This window comes from Panicum virgatum, chromosome 8N, assembly GCF_016808335.1.
Source record: "Panicum virgatum strain AP13 chromosome 8N, P.virgatum_v5, whole genome shotgun sequence".
NCBI classification, from domain to species: Eukaryota; Viridiplantae; Streptophyta; class Magnoliopsida; order Poales; family Poaceae; genus Panicum; species Panicum virgatum.
The window spans coordinates 43,189,421-43,210,029 of record NC_053152.1 but is presented as its reverse complement, the minus strand read 5'-3'; the positions used below and the strand labels follow the sequence as shown (position 1 = coordinate 43,210,029).

The following is a 20,609-nucleotide window of genomic DNA, read 5'->3' as shown; positions in this document are numbered from 1 at the left end:
CATAAATGGATTTCTTTAGGTGGCATCCCATCCTTTCTTTTCCTTCCATGACAAAACCTTTGGGTTGTGCCATGTAAACATTCTCATAAAGATCCCCGTTTAGAAACATCGTTTTCACATCCATTTGATGCAACTCTAAGTCATAGTGTGCCACTAATGCCATTATGATTCTGAATGAATCCTTGCATGAGATAGGAGAAAATGTCTCATTATAATCTATTCCTTCTCTCTGTGTGAAGCCTTTTGCCACAAGTCGCAGTTTATATCTTTCTACATTCTCTTTGGAGTCACATTTCGTCTTGTAGACCCACTTGCAGCCTACTGTTTTTGCTCCTTTAGGAATTTCTTCTAAATCCCAAACACCGTTGATGCTCATAGACCTCATCTCATCTTTCATAGCCTCTAGCCATTCAGATGAGTGAGTGCTCCCCATGACTTCTTCAAATGAAGCGGGATCACCCTCCATTTGAACTTTCTCGCTATTATAGACTTCAAAATCGTCTGAAATAGCACGCTTTCTTACTCGTTGAGACCTTCTAGGGGCCTCGACTACTGGCACTTCCTCTACTTGCACTTGGGGCTGCTGTTCCTCCCCCTCATCTGCGGCAACTGGTTCTAACAGATCCTGAAAGACAGGTTCCTCATTCTCATTTATTGCCACAACTGGAGAACTAACAACAGATGCCGGAACTACAATATCATATACTGCTGGTGCAGCAACAACAGGTACAGAGAAAAATGGTTCCTGAATCATTGGATTGGGCGCATAGACCCTCTTCTCCTCAAGATCAATTTCTCGTGGTACCATGCTCCCCCTGACCATCTGTTCCTCCAAAAAGACAGCATGTCTCGTTTCCACAAACTTTGTGTGTCTATCTGGACAGTAGAAATGATAACCTTTTGACTTTTCTGGATAGCCAATGAAATGGCAACTAACTGTCTTAGGATCTAGCTTCCCAATGTTTGGGTTAAATACTTTCGCTTCTGCTGGACAACCCCACACATGTAAATAACTTAATGCGGGTTTTCTCCCTGTCCATAACTCATACGGCGTTTTAGGCACTGACTTTCTTGGTACACGATTAAGGATATGAATGGCGGTTTTTAACGCCTCCATCCACAAATTAATCGGTAACGTGGAGTAACTCATCATGCTTCTCACCATATCCATTAAGGTACGGTTACGTCTTCCAGCTACTCCATTCTGCTGAGGTTCGCCCGGTGTAGAATACTAGGCTACTATTCTATTTTCCTGTAGAAATCTCGCAAAAGGTCCAGGAGCTTGGCCATATGGGGTATGTCGACCGTAGTACTCACCTCCACGGTCGGATCTTACTATCTTTATCTTTAAGCTGTGCTGATTTTCTACTTCAGCCTTGAATATTTTGAATTTATCCAATGCCTCTGATCTTTCTTTGATTGGATAAATTTAGCCATAATGCAAATAATGATCTGTAAACGTTATGAATAAATCTAACCGTCCACAGACTTTATGGGAAATGGACCACAGATGTCTGTGTGTACTATCTCCAAAACCCCTGCACTGTGTTTGGCTCCTTTCTTTATTTGCTTAACATATTTTCCCTTAATGCAATCGATGCAATACTCTACATCTGAAAAATCTAATGGATGGAGGATATTTTCTTTAATCAAATGCTCAATTCTCCCCTTCGAAATATGGCCTAAACGACAATGCCATAATTTCGCTAACGTCTCGCTATCGCATCGTTTGCACTTATTCTTTCCATTCATAGACGAGGAAGGCTCACTATTGCACACAATATTACTATCATTGCATACAACATTCACATTCTCATGCATGGACAACATATAAAGTTTGTCTTGTCGGAAGGCGAGACCAACACACTTATTATTAAACTGAATGTCACATAGTTCTTTGCCAAAATGGCAATCATAATCATCATCCGCCAAACATGAGACTGAAATTAAGTTTCTAGACAAAGAGGGTACATAAAGAACATTATTCAAAATGAGTTTAGAGCAATTGCTTAAATCTAATGTGAGAACTCCAATTGCTTCAGCATTGGCTCTAACTCCATTGGCCACCTTAAGCCATCTTTCTCCTCTTTGTAGGGTCCTCCTCATACTTATACCTGTAAAGAATTGGCAACATGAACAGTTGCACCTGAGTCAATCCACCAAGTAGATTTTTCATAACTAAAATACAGAGTTTCATCTATGAATGTAACTAAATCTTCCTCACCTTTCTTAATGCAGTATTTCAGGAATGCTGGGCAGTCTTTCTTTCGATGTTCCTTTGAGCGGCACCAGTAGCACTCATCCTTTTCTGCTGGTGGCTGATCTTTCTTTGGAGCCTTGCTGGGTGCATGAGAAGAAGAGCCTTTCCCCCACTGAGGTTTCCCCAGTGGTTTAGCGACCTTATCTTGAAAGTCCTTTCTCTTGTTGTTGTGCTTCACAAAACTGAGAGAGTCACCATGTGAAGCCTTAAGCCTTTCCTCTTCCTGCACACACATAGCAATGAGCTTCTCCAAGTCCCACTGCTCTGGACTGATGTTGTAGTTAACAACAAAAGTCTCAAACTCTCTTGGCAAGGAAGCTAGAACCAAGTGGACAATGAAAGGAGCTGGAAGCTTCATTTCCACAGGAAGCTTAGATGCCATGTTACTCATCTTCAGAATATGCTCTCTTATGCCCCCACCAATGTACTTGCTAACAACCAACCTCTGAATCAGAGTCTGAGCACAAGCTTTTGAAGAGCCAACAAATTGACTCTCCACTTTCTTCAAATACTCAACTGTAGTGGGAGCATCTGGGATTGCTCCCCTTATGGTGTCCACTATGGAACTCTTGATTACCATCAAGCACTTGCAGTTGGATGAGGTCCACTTAGTTTTCTCTAGATCATACTTCATTTGCATAACAGCATGTGCCCTTTCTCTTTCCTACCAATCACCAGTAGTCTCACTATCACCCCTCACCGGTTCCACAGGAGCTGTGGGACACGGTGTGGTAACAGCTAAGTCAATGTCTGCCAGTGCAAGCGCCATCTCAACTTGCTCTGCCCACTTACTGTAGTTTCCTCCATTAAGAGGCTCAATGTTTGAGATGAGGTTCATGGGGTTGGAGCCTGAAACAAAATAAAAAAAGTGAGAACTTCAATATAATAATAATTGCATATCTTAATTTAACGTTGGTCAAAATTAAGACATACAATTAAGTTGCTACATTAATTCTAAGTCACCGTTGGGCAGAAATAGAATAAATGCATGAAAACTCAACTGAATCACATTACAATATTGCTATAATCAACTTTGGTCCGAAAATAACAATATCATAATTTACTTAATCATGGAAAAACACTTACTCCTCTAATTAAAATGTCCCGTTGGTTCTAAATTAATTAGAGGATAAACTGAAACATAGCAGCGGAAACGTGAAAAATAATACTTGACTTTTCAGAAGCATCTTACTGGTCTCATCTACTCTCTAAAAATTAATCACGTTGGTGCAGAATTAATTAGAGAGTAAAAACTAGACTCAAAATAACGAAAGTATGCTTCCGAAATAGATAAAACCAAAATAAACTTTTACTGTGTTCTCGGGCCAACTAAGAAAAACAGCCCAACTCGGCTCGGCGCTCCGCCCGCCTGGGCCTGCGGTCCAGCAACCGACGGCCGGGCCACCAAAATGGCCCGGCGCGGTGCTCCGCTCTCGTCCTCATGGGCTCTTTCTGGCCCAGAAGCCGGTCAGGCCGCCGTGGACCATCGGATCGCATAAGACGGCCACGCGTTGATCTCGGCGGGTCAAAACCGCCCGCCGGCGGCCGGCCCCAAAAACCCTAACTCATTTGCTCTCTCCTCCCCTTCTTTCCTGGCGTGAATGGCGGCGGCGGCCCTCTGCGGCTCGCCTGAGGAGGTGGCGGCGCCGCCGCGGGCCCCCTCACCGGCGAGCGCATCCACCGAAAGGAGGGTGCACCGCCGTCGAGTGGCCCTGGGTCAGCGCCCTATGCCCCGAGCGCACGCACAGAGGAGCAGCGGCAGCTCGGGTTTGTTTGCCCGCGCGGAGGCGGTGGTGTGCCGCGGAGGCGGCGCCTCGGGGTTCCTGCACGGAGACGGTCGAGCGCCGGTGAGCCGGCGCGTCTAGGCGGCTATCCCGCGCGGCGAGGAGCCGGAGGCGGTGGCGGCCAGCGAGATCCAGGTAGGTCCCTTGGCAGTTACTCTTGCTAGGGTTTGCATTTCTTGCTTCAATTCGGTTCGGTTCGAATTCGTTTCTATCTCCTTCTATGATTCTAACCCCAAACTGGATCTACACACTAGATCTAGGCGACTGATACCAATGTTAGACTATATGGATCGTCTAGGCATAGATCAGTGGGTGCTACTCTATTAACATGCATGAATCGAGTACAAAGGAGAGACTTTGGTCCTAGTGTACGAGAACTAGATAGAGAGGGGGAAGATGCGCAGACCAGAAGCTTTGGCATTGTTGGCCATCGGGATGCTGTGGTCGGCATCGAAGAGCTCGGTGTAGTGGTGGTTAACGGCACAGGGACGACGACGTCGCAGTGCAGGGATAGCGTCGAGGTGGTCGGGCCGGAGTCGTGGACGAGGGACGCCGGTGTGGTGACGCAGAGGCGGCGGGACGGCGAGGTTGACGGCGCTTCCCGTCGCTTCAGCGCCCTCGCAGATCGGATCGCAAAATCTTGGTGGGTTTAGAGGACACGGCGAACCTTGGCATGCGTGCCTCCAGCCCCCACCCTTGCTTTTCTTTTGGCGCTGCGCGACAGGGGCCCGTCAATCACGAGTTGATTGGGCGCCCCCGATCAAGGCGCGAGATTTGGGGATTGACCAACCGTTGGGCGGGTCAGGAGATCTATACTAACAGAGGTGTCTCGGTGCCACACACTCCCGGTGCACACCGCCCCCCTCCCGAGTCTCTGATGCCACTCGGGGTGCGTACCAACGAGGAATATGGCCCAGGTAAGGAGGTGTGAAAGCAATCGGGTGCTCTAGCATAAGAGGGGGAGGGGGTGAATTAGGCACACCTAAAACCTTAACCTATGTCTCCAATTAGTTTGCGCAAAACTTAAACTAAAACAAGCTATCTAGATATGCAACTATGGTTCACCTTAGTGTGTAACCCTCATCCCAAAAGAGTTTTGCAATCTATAGCCAATCCTAGCAATATACTACACTAAGAAAGTAAAAGCACACAAGTTGCAATATGAAATGCGGAAGCTAAAAGGAGAGGGATGAGAGAAAGTGAACTCTCGACACGAGGATATATCCCGTGGTTCGGTTTGCCACAAAGGCGCCCCTACGTCCACGTTGTTGAAGCACTCACGAAGAGTATCGATTCCCGGCAATCAAGTCTCTTCCGTGAACACAATCACGGTCACCTTGATCCCGATCTTGACTAAGGGAGATTGCCCACGAAGGAGGGGTCTCCATCCCCCGCACAATGTCGTCGACGCCGCTCCACACCAAGCCGGAGGGTCGTAGACTTGCCGGCGAGCCACCAAAGCTCCAAGGAGGCCGGCGCATCGTGATACAACTTTGGTTCACTTTAGAACCACAGCACAAGGATCTAAACCTTGCTTGATCACTCACTCAAGAGCAAACCTTACACTAACACTCACAAAGCTTGTGCTAAGGACTAAGGATTTGATCTTTATGCTCTTGGATGGCTTGGAGGTGTTCTTGGGTGTGTGTGGGATGTCCAGCAAGCTTCAAATGGTCGGGGTGAGGCATATATATAGGCCACCAAGTCTTGTAGCCGTTGCTCCAACGGTCAGCAGAAAACATCATACCATCGGATGAACCGATGCCTCTGCCTGGGGTGGCGTCGGTTCATCCGGTCACTCTCAGACCCGAAGTAGCCGTTGAACTTCTGACGCAGTCTGCGACACCACCGGTTTAACCGATGACTGTGTGTCAGTTAAACCGGTCACTCACAGCACTCAACTAGCCGTTGGCTTCTTACTCTCCTGCTGACGTCATTACACCGGTGCTATGCTCCGATGCATCACCGGTTCAACCGGTGCTGAAGACTTGGCTCCTGCGCGCTTGACATCTTCTCTGGAATATAGTACATTGAATGCACCGATGCCTCTCATGACACCGTTGGTTCATCCGGTGCTTCACTTCTTTCTTCAATTGATCTCCAGAGGCGCACAGACTAGTGCCAAAGCCAGGGCGTCGGATCTTCCGACAACCATCGGATGCACCGATGCTTAGGCATCGGTTCTTCTGGTGCTACTGATTTCAGTAGAACTCGTCCAATTCAGCATTTATTTGAGTTCTTTCTTCATGTTTTGCTTTGCATGACCTTTTTACTGCATCCCTGGGATCTAGAAATGTTCACTTAACAAAACCATTAGTCCCATTGATTGCGTTGTCATACGATCACCAAAATCACTCGAAATGGCATAAATGGTGCCATGTTCGTTACAATCTCTCCCTTTTTGGTGATTGATGACAACACAATCAAAGCAAGCATAAAATTTGCAAGAATTGACAAATTTAACCACTTACACTGGCTTGGATGCTTACCATCATCCAATGACGGTTTGGTCTCCCCCTAAAACCATGATCCCCCTTTGTTCCTACCCCTATTTGCTACTCTTTTCTCATATGTTGACTTGATCCAGTCTGCATTTTCCCCTTTTAGAATATACTTTTCCTTCTTGGGAACATCTCTCCTCTTTTATTGGGAACATGCCTTGCTTTGATCCACATTTCTCCCCCTTTGGAATCAAATCACCTAAAAGGTCTTGCACCTAAAAGGTCTTGGAAAAGAATATAGCTCAAGAGAAGATTAGTAGCCTAGTGAGTTAGTTTCATGACTTATGATCCAATTGTATGATATCAATGAAGATACCAATTGACAATTTACTATGGTGTATCACAAAATCATGAAACTAACATGACATGAGCTGAGCTTTCCACAAGTGTGTACACAACATGATAATGTGAAAATTACGTGCACAACTAAATGTTATAACTAGAAAGCTTAGATCATATCATGCACGGAGGTAGCTCTAAAATCAAAAGAAATTGACAATGATACCAATTGTATGAATTTAGAACCTTGCATACCTCCGGGGATTTTTCTTTGTTTACCTTGCATGTACCAAATGAAAGTGACTTGCAACCAATTGAAAGTCTTTTAAACAAAGAGCACTTGGTACACCAAGGTTAAGCACATATATGAGCACATAGCCTATGAATTTAGATATGAGCATTTAAGTTCAATAGAGCATGCCTCAATATGCATGAAAGCATAATTTATCTAATCACTCTTATAGAGTTGTTTGTTCACATTGATCGTGAGAAACATTCTCTTAGAGTGTGAACTCCACGTGAGACTACAAAAGATAAACTTGCAAACATGTTAGTTTCAAAATCACAAGCCATAGGATGAACTCCCCATAAATGTGTGCATTTAGTGTTTGAATCACCAAGCAAATGTATGCACATTGATTTTGACACAATTGGGAAGTTTACCCTATAGCTTGTGTTCATGGTACACATATGAAATACATACCTCACGAGATTCATGTACCATGAAGGGTAACCTTGTGTAGCTTTCTACACACTTATCAAACCTTGTAGGTTGCTCATGGGTTAGAATCATGACACAAGCAACCCACCATATATAATACTAGGAGATGCAATATGCAAACATACTAGCAAAAGTAATGGAGCTACATGATGCTTGAAATGAAATTTAGCTGCCATTTCCTTAATATGGAGGACTTGGGCAACAAATGTCTAAGTTGTGAGCTTAGCTTCTTTAGCTTGAACCTTCACTTCAACTTGTAAGCTAAGCCTCCAAATCCCCCAAAGCCATTCTTGGGCTTCAAGTCTCCTTTGGAACCCACATCATTTTGGTCCCCTTCATATTGGTGATGATGTCCTTGGGCACCCAAATGCAGTGGTTTCAACTCCTTTCCTTCCTCCCAACCTTGTGAGCAACCACCTTGCCATTGGTCTTTTTTTTTATCACATAGGAGGTGCTATTGTTTTTGTTCCTCCGGTTCGGCTTGGTATAGATAAGAGAACTTTTGATTGTGAGCTTCTTCTTGTTCTTCTCATCCGGAAGCTTCTTCCTTGGTTGAGGACACTTGTTGGACTTGTGGCCTTCTTTGTGGCACTTTGAGCAAGTCACGATGGACCCCTTCTCAAGCTTCTTCACCATGTCTTCACGGTTATCTTGAGAAGATTGGACATTGCTCTCTATGCCTTTGCCCTTCAATCTATACAAGTCCTTCATGAGCCTTTCCACTTCTTGCTTGAGCTCATCATTTTCATTGGCAATGAGATCATCACATGATTCTACAACAACATTCTCATAGCATTTCTCATTGCAATGGTTAGAGCAAGAATCATCAATTAAATCAATGCAAGAAGTTGAAGCATCTACCCTAGAGATAGGAATTGCACAAGGGATAGTTTGCTTCATTTCCAAAGAGTCATTAGTATCATTAATGTGCTCAAATTTTTATTTGAGCTTTTCATGCTCCTTGCTAAGCAATTTGAATTTGCACATCAAATGTTCAAAATTTGTAACGAGAGAAGCATTTAGATCATTGAGAGCATTAAGGTTTTTAATTTCTTTTGACTGCTTCTTAATGACTTTTTGGTGCTCATGAACAAGGTCAAGAAGTTCATCAATTGAAGGAAAGTCGGAGTCATCATCACTTACATCGCTATCTATACCTTTGGTCATAAAGCAAGTGTTGGATGATGATCCCATGCGGGTGGTGAATTTCTTGTTTGATTCATCACTTGAACTTGCACTTGATTCTTCACCACCGCTAACCCATTCACCAAATATGACAAATGATTCATACTTGGGCTTCTTCTCCTTTTGCTTGTTCTTCTTGAACTTCTTTTCAACCTTCATAAGTTGATGGTGAGGCCTATCTTTGAGGAAGACCATATACCCCATTGAGTTAATTTCTTTCAAGCATTTGTTCATTTTCTTTACTTGCTTGTAGAGGTTGGGGTGCATTGGCTCTTTATCATCCCTTGAGGAGCTTCTTTCATTCTCTTCTTCCTCATCACATGAGCTACCTTTGATGGACATCTTCTTCAACTTCTTGAGTTGCTTGCATGCAAGTGCACTATGTATTGGTGAAGAAGATGGCGCTTTTGTCTTGATGTCATTGCGTAGCTCATGGGCTATCACCTTGTTGGGGACTTGATTTGGTGTCATTGTGTCGAGCTCGTTCTCATATAGAATTGTGGTCACCAAATCATAGTCCGGCCTTCGGAGTGAGTGAAGGATCTTGCGAATGAGTACCAAATCTTCAATTTGCTTCACACCTAAGGAATTTATCTCATTCACAAGAGTGTTCAAGCGTGAGTACATAGATTCGGCATTCTCATCATCAAGTTGCTTAAAGCTGTTAAGCTTCTCAATGAGAACATGATATCTTTCATTGGCAACATCCTCCGTGCCGTCATGGTTCTCCTTGATAGTCTTCCATAGCTCTTTAGCATTTTCACAAGAATAAACACGATTGAACACGATGTCACAAAGAGAAGACAAGATTATGCATTTTGCGGTGATATCATGTTGCTTCTCTTGTTGACCATTATTTTTTACACCTTCACACACAACTCTCCAAACATTTAGCCCCGTCGCTTGGAGATGGGCTTGCATTAAAACCTTCCAACGTTGGAAGCATGTGCCGTCGAACCATGGAGCGGGTCTAAAAGGATCCATCCTTTCCCCCTAAGAGCTAACTCACTAGGCGGTGAAGCCTACCGATCTAATGAGCCGGTAAACACATATTTGCCAACAGAATTGGCTTTCTTTGTGAGAGAAGTGAGTCCCGGCTCTGATACTAATTGAAAGTGATCGGGTGCTCTAGCCTAAGAGAGGGATGGGGTGAATTAGGCACAATTAAAATCTTAACCTATGGCTCCAATTAGTTTGCACAAAACTTAAACTAAAACAAACTATCTAGATATGCAACTACGGTTCATCTTAGTGTGTAACCCTCATCCCAAAAGAGTTTTGCAACCTATAGCCAATCCTAGCAAGATACTACACTAAGAAAGTAAAGGCACACAAGTTGCAATATGAAATATGGAAGTTAAAAGGAGAGAGGTGAGAGAAAGCGAACTCTTGACATAAGGATATATCCCGTGGTTCAGTTTGCTACAAAGGCGCCCCTACGTCCACGTTGTTGAAGCACTCACGAAGAGTATCTCTTCCCGGCAATCAAGTCTCTTCCGTGAACACAATCACAGTCACCTTGATCCCGATCTTCACTAAGGTAGATTGCCCACGAAGGAGGGGTCTCCGTCCCCCGCACAATGTCGTCGACGCCGCTCCACACCAAGCCGGAGGGTCGTAGACTTGCCGGCGAGCCACCAAAGCTCCAAGGAGGCCGGCGCACCGTGATACAACTTTGGTTCACTTTAGAACCATAGCACAAGGATCTAAACCTTGCTTGATCACTCACTCAAGAGCTAACCTTGCACTAACACTCACAATGCTTGTGCTAAGGACTAAGGATTTGATATTTATGCTCTTGGATAGCTTGGAGGTGTTCTTGGGTGTGTGTGAGATGTCCAGCAACTCCAGCAAGCTTTAAATAGCCGGGCTAAGGCGTATATATAGGCCACCAAGTCTTGTAGCCGTTGCTCCAACGGTCAGCAGAAAACAGCATACCATCGGATGAACCGATGCCTCTGCCTGGGGTGGCGTCGGTTCATCCGGTCACTCTCAGACCCGAAGTAGCCGTTGAGCTTCTGACGCAGTCTGCGACACCACCGGTTTAACCAATGGCTGTGTGTCGGTTAAACCGATCACTCACAGCACTCAACTAGTCGTTGGCTTCTTACTCTCCTGCTGATGTCATTACACCGGTGCTATGCTCCAATGCATCACCGGTTCAACCGGTGCTGAAGACTTGGCTCCTGCGCGCTTGACATCGTCTCTGGAACATAGTACATTGAATGCACCGATGCCTCTTATGACACCGTCGGTTTATCCGGTGCTTCACTTCTTTCTTCACTTGATCTCCAGAGGCGCACAGACTTGTGCCAAAGCCAGGGCGTCGGATCTTCCGACAACCATCGGATGCACCGATGCTTAGGCATCTGTTCTTCCGGTGCTACTGATTTCAGTACAACTCGTCCAATTCAGCATTTATTTGAGTTCTTTCTTCGTGTTTTGCTTTGCATGACCTTTTTACTGCATCCCTGGGATCTAGAAATGTTCACTTAACAAAACCATTAGTCCCATTGATTGCGTTGTCATACGATCACCAAAATCACTCGAAATGGCATAAATGGTGCCATGTTCGTTACAAGGTGCACGGTCGTGTCTGAAGAAGAACGGCTTCCACGATGCACTCATCAATGATCTCGTCCATGCTCATCATCCTCTTGCTGCCGCCGGCGTTGACCTCAAGCACGAGGCCTAGCAAGTTAGTGTTGTAGCCACGGGCCTCCCTGGCGGCGTCCAATCGCTCGTTGATGATGGCCATAATCTGTCCCACACCGTGCGCTCGGTTGGCGCTGCAGACGATAGCAACGGTAGTCGGGCGACGCTCGCGACGGCAGCCGCGCGGGACGGTGGCCGCGAAGGACGAGCGTGACGGCGGCTGGGTGTAACCTAACGAAGTGCCGGCATCGTCGAGCGAAGAGATGATAGCATTGCTATGGAAGGGAAGGTTTGAGTCAAAGAAAATAAATGCATGGGCTATACGAAAACAATTTTGAACGAACGTGGAGCAAAACATGGAATCATTTTGGAGGGTCTCGGAGGTAAACAAGGAAAGTATTCTGGGTATAGGTGGGTGGGTAAGTAAAAAGTCTGGTGAAAAAAGTAGGGCCAAATCATGGGAAACATTTTAGAAAGAGAGGTTTTTTCCCTCATCACCACACTTTTAACGTCCACCTTCCTGACAGGTGGGGACACCGTGAAGGGTGGGTGTGAATTTTCTAGGTGGATATGACTTTCAGTTGTTTAGGATCCTTATAGTATAGATAGATAGATAGATAAAAAAACATATGCAACCGGCATGAAGGCAACACTTCATTGAGCGTGAGTTGAAGCATATCAAATATCAGAAAATGATTATTTTCCTATTCTAAATGAAATAAATGTTCATAATATTTTAGAAATTAATAAAAGAAATCATTGAATTAATTGTTCTTTCTAATCACATTCTGAAATCCGGTACAACGATAGAGAGAAGTGCTTCTCGTATAAGCTGCACAAGTATGAAAAAAGTGCCTCCCTGATAATCGGTTTTGACTCACTTTCTGCATTTTAGTACAAATAGGGGTGGTTTTGAGAAGCGCAGCTAATAAAATACACCGTAAAAAACCCTATCATCTGGTGCAGTCTATTTCGACCTATTATTGGCCATGCCCTTATGTGGACAAGATTTTAGCTATATTTAAATTGAACTGCTTGAGATGCCCAATTGCGCATGCACCTTCCTATGTATTGGAGGTCTTGTGTAGCTGTTAGCGTGCTGCGCTAGTTCACACGCCCTTGCATTGGTGTATGTGTGTGAGCATGCATTGTTAATGTGACTGGATCCGAAGTCATGTATATACGTTCAGCCACTTTACACATTAACTTAAAAAAGCCACTCCAAGTTGACCCATCGCCACCGGTCCTATTAAGAATGTTTTGCTACACTCAGCATGATGGAGAGACGTAAAACGAAATCATTTCATTTTAGTGAATGCTGTGGCTGTCTTCTGGTTGTGGACCAAGCCTTGGGAGGCTATCGATTTATATATATATATATTGATTGTCTCCTTCTCCATGTTCTTCGTTTCGTGTACAGCTTCTTCTGATGATCTAGTTGTTGGAGTCCATGGCACCGAGCATGCAATGCGTTGTGAATTCAGTCTAGTGAGATCCATAACAGGTTAATCTGGTACAAATTTGTTAGGAGCAACAGGGGACGGTAGAGAATGGATATTGGGACGGTAATCATAGAGCCTTGAAATGTTTTGTGGACCTGTCAGTCTCTAATCATCTTACTATTAATAATTGGAGCTCATTTTTAACCCTTCACATGAAGGAAGCCACCTAGAATTTTAGATGGACACTCTAAAAAAAGGAGAAATCCTATATTACTAATTGGAGGCTCATTTTTAATCCTCCACGTAAAGCCACATAGGATTCTATGTGGACACTCTTAAAAATAGAGAAATTCTCACAAAAATCAGAAAACATCCGGCCATCAACCCGACAACTCTAATTATAATTGTCATTGGATCTCTTATCTTTTCTAATAAATTATCCACCTCAGCCATTATGAAATAAAATCAACTAAAAGAACCCCCTAAAATTGTATTTAAATTACCCAAATCTGCTATTATCAAAATAATATAAAGTAAGTATATTACCCATCAATGCCATTATAAAATAATGTCAAATAATCTCCTAAATTTGCATATAAATTATCTAATTATTTCATCACTAAAGGTTAAAGTAATCCCTAAATCAAATCTAAGTTATATAATAATAAAAAAATCTTAAAGACCACCAATATAAAGTTCTAAATTGAGAGACATATCTCTTATACTATCTCTTAGGACACAAGAGCTGCTAGCCAACTCTAACCACTGGCGGGGGCCTTAGGAAAAGCTGACATGAATGGACTGATCTGCCACATTGACTAACTAATATTAGGCCCCGGCCCACTATGGCTCACATGCTTTCCGCATGCAGACCGAGGCGCTAATCACGCCCGTTACGCTAGTTCACATGCCCTAGCATTATTGGTTCCAATCTATCAATTGGTTCCAGTCCGTCAATATGTGCCTTTGCATTGTTAATGTGACTGGATCGGGAGTCATGTATCTTTAACTTGAAAAGCCAGTCCGTTGGCCCATATCGCACGATGGATCGGAGAGACGTAAAACGAAATCATGTAATTCATTTTCGTTAACATTAATTGTGGTCGTCTTCTGGCTTTGACCAAGCTTTGGGATTGTCTCCTGCTCGATCTCTTCTTTGTTTCGTGTACAGCTTCTTTTAATGATATATCTGAATGCTGGTGTCAATGGCGTTGAGCATGCAATACGTTGGGAATTCAGTGTTTCGAGATCCAGAATTGATGAATCTGGTACCAGTTGCATTCGTACGTAGAGCTTGAAAAGATTTGTGGACTCTGCCGTCTCTAATCATAGGCACAGTTCGGCACCTTTCTATCAAGTAGATTATGAGACCATTTCATCCCTCCCTTCAATTTATTAATTTTCCTTGCCACGTCTATATAAAAAATATCGGCATGATGCCCAATTAAATGATGAGAGTGAAATAAACTCTCATGATAATGGCGTAGCGTGCTTCGTTAAGCTTTCTAGTTAGGTCATCCAGCGTGCTTCCACATTATATTGGTTCATTCAGTCGTCGCCGGTCCAGCCAATGAGAAGTTTTGTTACATCACCCAGCATGCTAGCTGCGCTCTTGGAGTTTTTTTTTTTTTAAAAAAAAGAGTTGTGCTCTTGGAGTTTCCGCAGACCGAGGCTCTGACAGTGCGTGAAGTTATTTTGCAAAACCAAGACAAACTAACAAATTAGTAGGGTGTGTTTGGTTGGTTGTATTATTTGATTCATGCATGAAATGATTCAAAATAATAATGATTCAAAATAATAATGATTCTTTTGTTTGGTTGGGTGAATTGTACCAACTCATTCAAGATGAGGCCATCCCACTTAATACATTATTCTACTAATACATTGTATCACATGGTTCACCATAATAAGTAGAATAATGTATTATACCTCATCCTAGACAACTTGGACATTGTATCTTCGCCGGAAAGGTGGACTTTAAAATTTTTTGATAAATATAATTGTATAATTTTATTTGAAGATAATAATTGAGTGAATTTGATGTCAAATGTTCTCCAAAGCCAGTTTCAGTACGTTCCATTTTCTTGAGACTAATGGTGCAAACCTTCTATCATCTACATGAAACCATTTTCATCTCAATTTATTAATGCTAGTCTATCAACCCGTGTTCCTGCACGGGCTAATTAGAATAAAAAAAGTCATATAGCTAATAATTATAATTATCCATCTCACGCTTTTTCATCTATTATATATTCTAACATGATACACTAAATATACATATTATATTTATCATAATCTAGCCGCAATAGGTTTAGTGAGTAACAATTTTTTTTTTTACTTTCCATCACACGTCTATATGTGTTTGATTTGTATATATCTAATTGAACCCTTTGTTTAAGATATGTTGACAACATGAAATAAAATTAGTAATCTCATAACTCCCCTCATACATAAATACATGGTAAGACACACCGTAGACAGTATTTTTATGTAGACAATAACATAAATAATGCAGTAGTACTAATGAAATCAATAGTAATTAAGAATTTTATATTGGTGTACTTTAAGATTTTGTGATAATTATATAACTCAGATTCAGATTTAGGGGGTTACTATAAATTGTAATAATGACATGATTGAAAAATTTATATGGAATTTATGGGGGTTATTTGATATTTTTTATAATGGAATAGGTGGGTTATTTACATGAAAATTAGGGGGTAATTTAGATACATGTTTCACAATGGCAAAGGTAGGTAATCTATTAGAAAATATAACATATCCAATAGCTATTACGATTAGAGTTGTCGAAATGGGAGGATATTTCTCTTTTTCTTGAGAATTTGTTGTTTTTTTAGTGTCCACATAGGATCCTAGTCTCCTAGGTGGCTTCGCGTTGAGGCTTTAAAAGGAGCCGCCACGTCATAAAAAAACATAGGCATAGTGCCCAATTAAATTAGAATGAAACTCCCACGATAATGGCATAAGTAATGTGCTTCATTAAGCTTTCTAGTTAGGTTGTCTTGGTGGTGGGTAGTTGCTGCATACTGCTTCCTCATCTAGTTTAAGGAAGAATCATGCAGCTCAGACCTGCGTGCATCCACATTAGGGGCCGTCCCCAGTCATCGCTCGCCTGGAAGGGTGTGGACTTTATAGATTTTATATAATCGTCATTATTACATTGAAGCGGCCGGCGGCAGCTTCGTGGTTGTTGCATCCCCTCTCGGCACAGGCAGCTATATAGAGAGCACTACTACGACGCCAAGCGTCCATCAAGGTGAGGTGTGCCAGCATGGCCAATGTCGACAGCAAAGAGCAGCATGAGCCGCCGCCGGCGAACATGCTCGTGCTGGACCTGCGCAAGTACCTCCTGCTGCTGGCCATCCTGGCGGCGACGGTGACCTACGCCGCCGGGCTGAACCCGCCAGGTGGCGTCTGGCTAGAGAGCGGCGGCGGCCACCTCACCGGCAACCAAGTCCTCGTGGTCACCTACCACGCGCGCTACAACGCCTTCAGCTACAGCAACGCGACCGCATTCATGGCGTCGGCCGTCGTCATCCTCCTCCTCCTCCTCGCCGTCAAGGATAAGGAAAGCAAGGGCGCCATGTTCAATGCCCTGCGCGTGGTCATGGCACTAGACATGCTTGCCCTCGTCGTGGCCTACATCGCCGGGGCCAGCCGGGACGCCACCACCACCACCGTGGCCTCGTCGCTGGCGTTCCCAGTTCTCGTCTACGTCATGACGCACGCGGTGGCCTCCTTTATCGGCCGATATCGACCGAAATCTCCGGTAATTTCCTTTTATCCCTTGAGTCCGATAAAATAGATATCTCCTATTTATCTTGCTTGTACACAGAAAGCGATGATCCTGCATTCATAGTATTTTATTCTTTATTTTACCTATGAACAAGTGACATTTAATAGCTTAGAAATAGTTTCGAGTCAAAATCTATAAAATCTTTTGAAATAATTTGAATTTTTATTTAAATTTGATCCGATATTTCTGATATATCTTGTTTATTCTATTTCTTTATAACCTCCAATAAATTTTAAATTTCGATAACGAAAACCCAGTGCGACCTTTGCGTGGCGACGACGATCATGATGAAGAGGCGGCGCAAGGTGCTGATGCTCCTTGCCATCTTCGCGACGACCATCACCTATACAGCGGGGCTGAACCCGCCGGGAGCATTCTGGCCGAAGACTCAGGACGGCCACCGCGCGGGGGACCCGGCCATGCAGGAGCGCCACCGGGGCCGCTTCCTAGTCTTCTTCGTCCTCAACACCTTGGCGTTCGTCGCATCCGTGGGCGTGATCATGCTGCTCCTGACTAACCAATTCAACGAGAAGTTCTGCAACAAGTTCTTGTACCTGCACCTGCAGTATGTCTGCATCGGTGTAGCGCTGGTCAGCCTGGCCGGAGCATACGCTGCCGGGACCTGCAGGAAGACGGACTCTACCACTTCCGTCGTCGTCCTCTATCTCTGCAGCCTCGCACTCGTGCTCGGCCTCTTGTACCATGCCAGCCGGAGCCGGGGCAATCTGTAAGTACAGCCATTCCACTCCTGACGCCTTCTGTCATACTATAAAATTTGTGTTCTTCAAGTTTCAATTATGCGTCTAGTTTGTGTATATAGTTGTTTCTTCATCGATCCATTCTATATATCGTCTCTACAACAACTACTACCCCTTTGACTAAATATGTAGTATGTACTTGCAATAATGAACACCTTTGTATATATGTCCTTACTCCTTACATAATTTTCTTCATATATAGACGTAGTACAATAAAACCTTAGTTATGGACTCGGCACGATAAAATAACTATACGAGTGTAGTCAACTTCTCCTTTATTAGTGTATGGATTATTTTACATGATCTCTTGGTACCAAATATCACAGCTTTCATATAATTAAAGAAAAAAATAACAGGTCCTTCTCCTGCTGTTTGGGTAGAACAAATATAGTACCTCTAATACTGTAGCTGATGTCACAAATCAGGGATGTTAATGTTATCAGTTATTGCAAAATAAGGCCTTTTGTTTGCAATTTCGCCTGCCCTCTTATAAATTGATCGTTGATAAATATTCCCCGGTCAATATTTGATGTTGGCATATATGCGTCTGCATCTCATTTTGCCTCTTCTATTCCACTGCTAAGAGCCTTTGCTTACACTTGATGTCAGTATATGGTCATCATTAGGCTGGTATTTAAATATCTTCATTGCGATTCACTCTTATTCAGGGTCCACTATACATAGTCAGTTTGAATTTTCAGTATTCTAGATTTTTACTCTATTTATGAATGCAAATGTCAACAGTTTGAGCTCTAAAACACTCTAAACCATTTTTTTCCAAACACAGGGATGAGAAGCAAGACAACAATAAGAACCAAACAAAAGCTAAAGATCATAGCCTCAGCACAGCTCGATCTCTGGTCCTTCTACTTGCAACACTTGCGGCCGCCGTGACATACCAAGCTGGCCTAAACCCGCCAGGCGGCTTCTGGCCTGACGACCGCGACGGCCACAAGGGCGGAGACCCGATCCTCTTAGCCAAGCATGCCACACGGTACCGGGTGTTCTTCTACTGCAACTCGACAGCCCTTGCAGCCTCCTTGGTTGTCATCTTCATGGTTCAAAGAAATTGCCTAAGCAAAAGGACCACCTATGACAAACTTAGGCTCCATGCACTGCAGGCTGTCATGATACTGGACTTGATCGCCCTGATAGGTGCCTACGCCGCAGGATGCTGCCGGGATACGAGCACATCTATCTACGTTATTGCCCTGGCGGGCGGTGTGCTGGTCTACGTGGTCTTCCACTTGGTCTTCTTCACAATGCATCGCGACGACCTCCACGAGAAGAAGGAGATCGTGGAGCGCGACCGGAAGCTGTTGCTGATGCTAGCGATCTTGGCCACGACACTCACGTACCAAGCCGGGCTAACCCCGCCCGGGGGCTTCTGGCTCGAGGACGACAATGAGCTTGGCCACCGGGCCGGTGACCCGGTCCTCTTGAGCAACTACCCTCGCCGCTACACGGCCTTCTTCTACCTCAATGCGACAGGCTTCATGGCGTCCGTCGCACTCACCGTCCTCCTGGTGAACCCGAACCTCTACAGGGCGGCGATACGGAGCCACGCACTGTGCGTGTGCATGGTGGCCGGCCTGTTTGGTCTCATGGGCGCCTATGCTGCAGGAAGCTCAAGGCATCTGCGGACATCCATCTACATGATTGCATTGATCGGTCTAGTGTTCACATTTATAACCTTGCTACTTATATTCTTGTCCCATCCCGACTTGATAGGGAAGTGGATAAGACGGAACCCTTGTGGTTGTGACAAATCAAAGCCTCCCAACGGCACAGAGAAGCAGGCGGCAGCGAACCCTCCTATAGCTACTGTGGGTACCGACGAAGCCGCCGTACGCAGCTTAGAGGCTGGTGATGGCACGACGGGCAAGGAAGCATCTCTGTCCCGCTCCATTGAAGCTGGTGGTGGCACAAGCAGCTCATCAGGAAACCATGTTGAGCCACACACGGAGCGAAGGTACCTGGTGCTACTGGGAGTCCTTGCCGCGAGCGTCACCTACCAGGCCGGCCTTGTCCCTCCGGGTGGTTTCTGGCCGGACAACAGGGACGGCCATGCGGCCGGCAACCCGATCCTGCACGACAGCAACGACCGCCGGTACCACATCTTCTTCTGCTGCAACTCCATCTCCTTCGCGGCATCCATCGCCGTCATCGCCCTGCTCATGCTGGAGCTCGTGAAAAGGAAGGATGACAGGGAGCGCACGTTCCTGATCCGTGCGGCACACTACATGATGCTACTGGACTTGGTCGGCCTCCTGGGTGCATACGCGGCTGGTTCTAGCAGGGAGTGGGAAACGTCCGGCTACATTGTGGCTCTGGTGGCCGCCGTGCCGCTCTACATTGGAGTGCATATCTTCATGTATTGGATGTGCCGGCCGGCGCCGGGCACATCGGGGTAAAGGTAACGTTAACCCTCATCAGGATTTGCCAAAATAGAGAGAATCTAGTTTACCCTGTCAAAGTGAAGCAAGTTCTCTCTGATTTACAATCTGCACTAAGATGCTGCGATTTTTTTCTTTATTCGTAACTTTCCTTTGGCACCCTGCTAGTGTGTACTACTGTAATACTGTGCACTATTTGATAAACTGTGTTCCATTGCAAATAATTGAAAAATCCACAGTTTTTGTATAACAGGAAGTCACAATTATATTCCATAAGAATTCATTTTCTGAAAATAAAACAATTCCATAAGCATTGGTTGTACATCATATGTATTGTTGGATATGTCAATTGGGCTAGCAGTTATCATTTGGGGGAACTCTTAAGCGATTTGTCAAGTCAGCGTCTACTTATCAGATTAACTATAATAAGGACCTCGGAAGCCCAAACCCTCAGCTCGCTAGCGACTATTAATCAGACAATTAAGTAGTCACCATCTGCCGATTAATATAATGACTTGAGAGCATCTCCAGCAATAGTCCCTATTTAAGGTTCCTATTTTTTTGAATAGGGACTCCTCCTACTTTTGGGGGCTATTACTTCTACCGTCAAATCCAGCAATACCCCTCATCTCAGCCCCTACTTATGTTGGTCCCACGTGTTGGATCATATTTTTTTCCTTTTTCTAATTTTTCCTTTTATTTCCAATAGCTCCCGAAGCGTCTCTACCTTGCGTCTCTCTCCTGTGTACGCATCTCTCTACCTCTCTCTCATCTCTCTAGTTCTCTCTCCAGTAGCTCTCCAGCTAGATCC

General features: G+C 44.4%; 1 protein-coding gene across 1 annotated transcript; it reads left to right on the top strand.

Annotated features, from left to right (window-relative positions):
* Positions 1–16,119: 16,119 nt before the first annotated feature.
* On the top strand, positions 16,120–19,967 carry LOC120685097. The gene is made up of 3 exons (XM_039966936.1): positions 16,120–16,617; positions 16,902–17,371; positions 18,190–19,967. The coding sequence occupies exons 1-3, from the start codon at positions 16,120–16,122 to the stop codon at positions 19,814–19,816; spliced, it is 2,595 nt and encodes an 864-aa protein (XP_039822870.1). The 3' UTR covers positions 19,817–19,967.
* Positions 19,968–20,609: the final 642 nt, after the last annotated feature.

What these genes read in the sequence shown, in the direction of transcription:
- LOC120685097 (XM_039966936.1), top strand. Translation starts at nt 16,120, where the DNA reads ATGGCCAATGTCGACAGCAAAGAGCAGCATGAGCCGCCGCCGGCGAAC. An exon ending in GATATCGACCGAAATCTCCG is followed by an intron (nt 16,618 to 16,901) that starts GTAATTTCCTTT and finishes ACGAAAACCCAG; the next exon opens with TGCGACCTTTGCGTGGCGAC. An exon ending in AGCCGGAGCCGGGGCAATCT is followed by an intron (nt 17,372 to 18,189) that starts GTAAGTACAGCC and finishes TTCCAAACACAG; the next exon opens with GGATGAGAAGCAAGACAACA.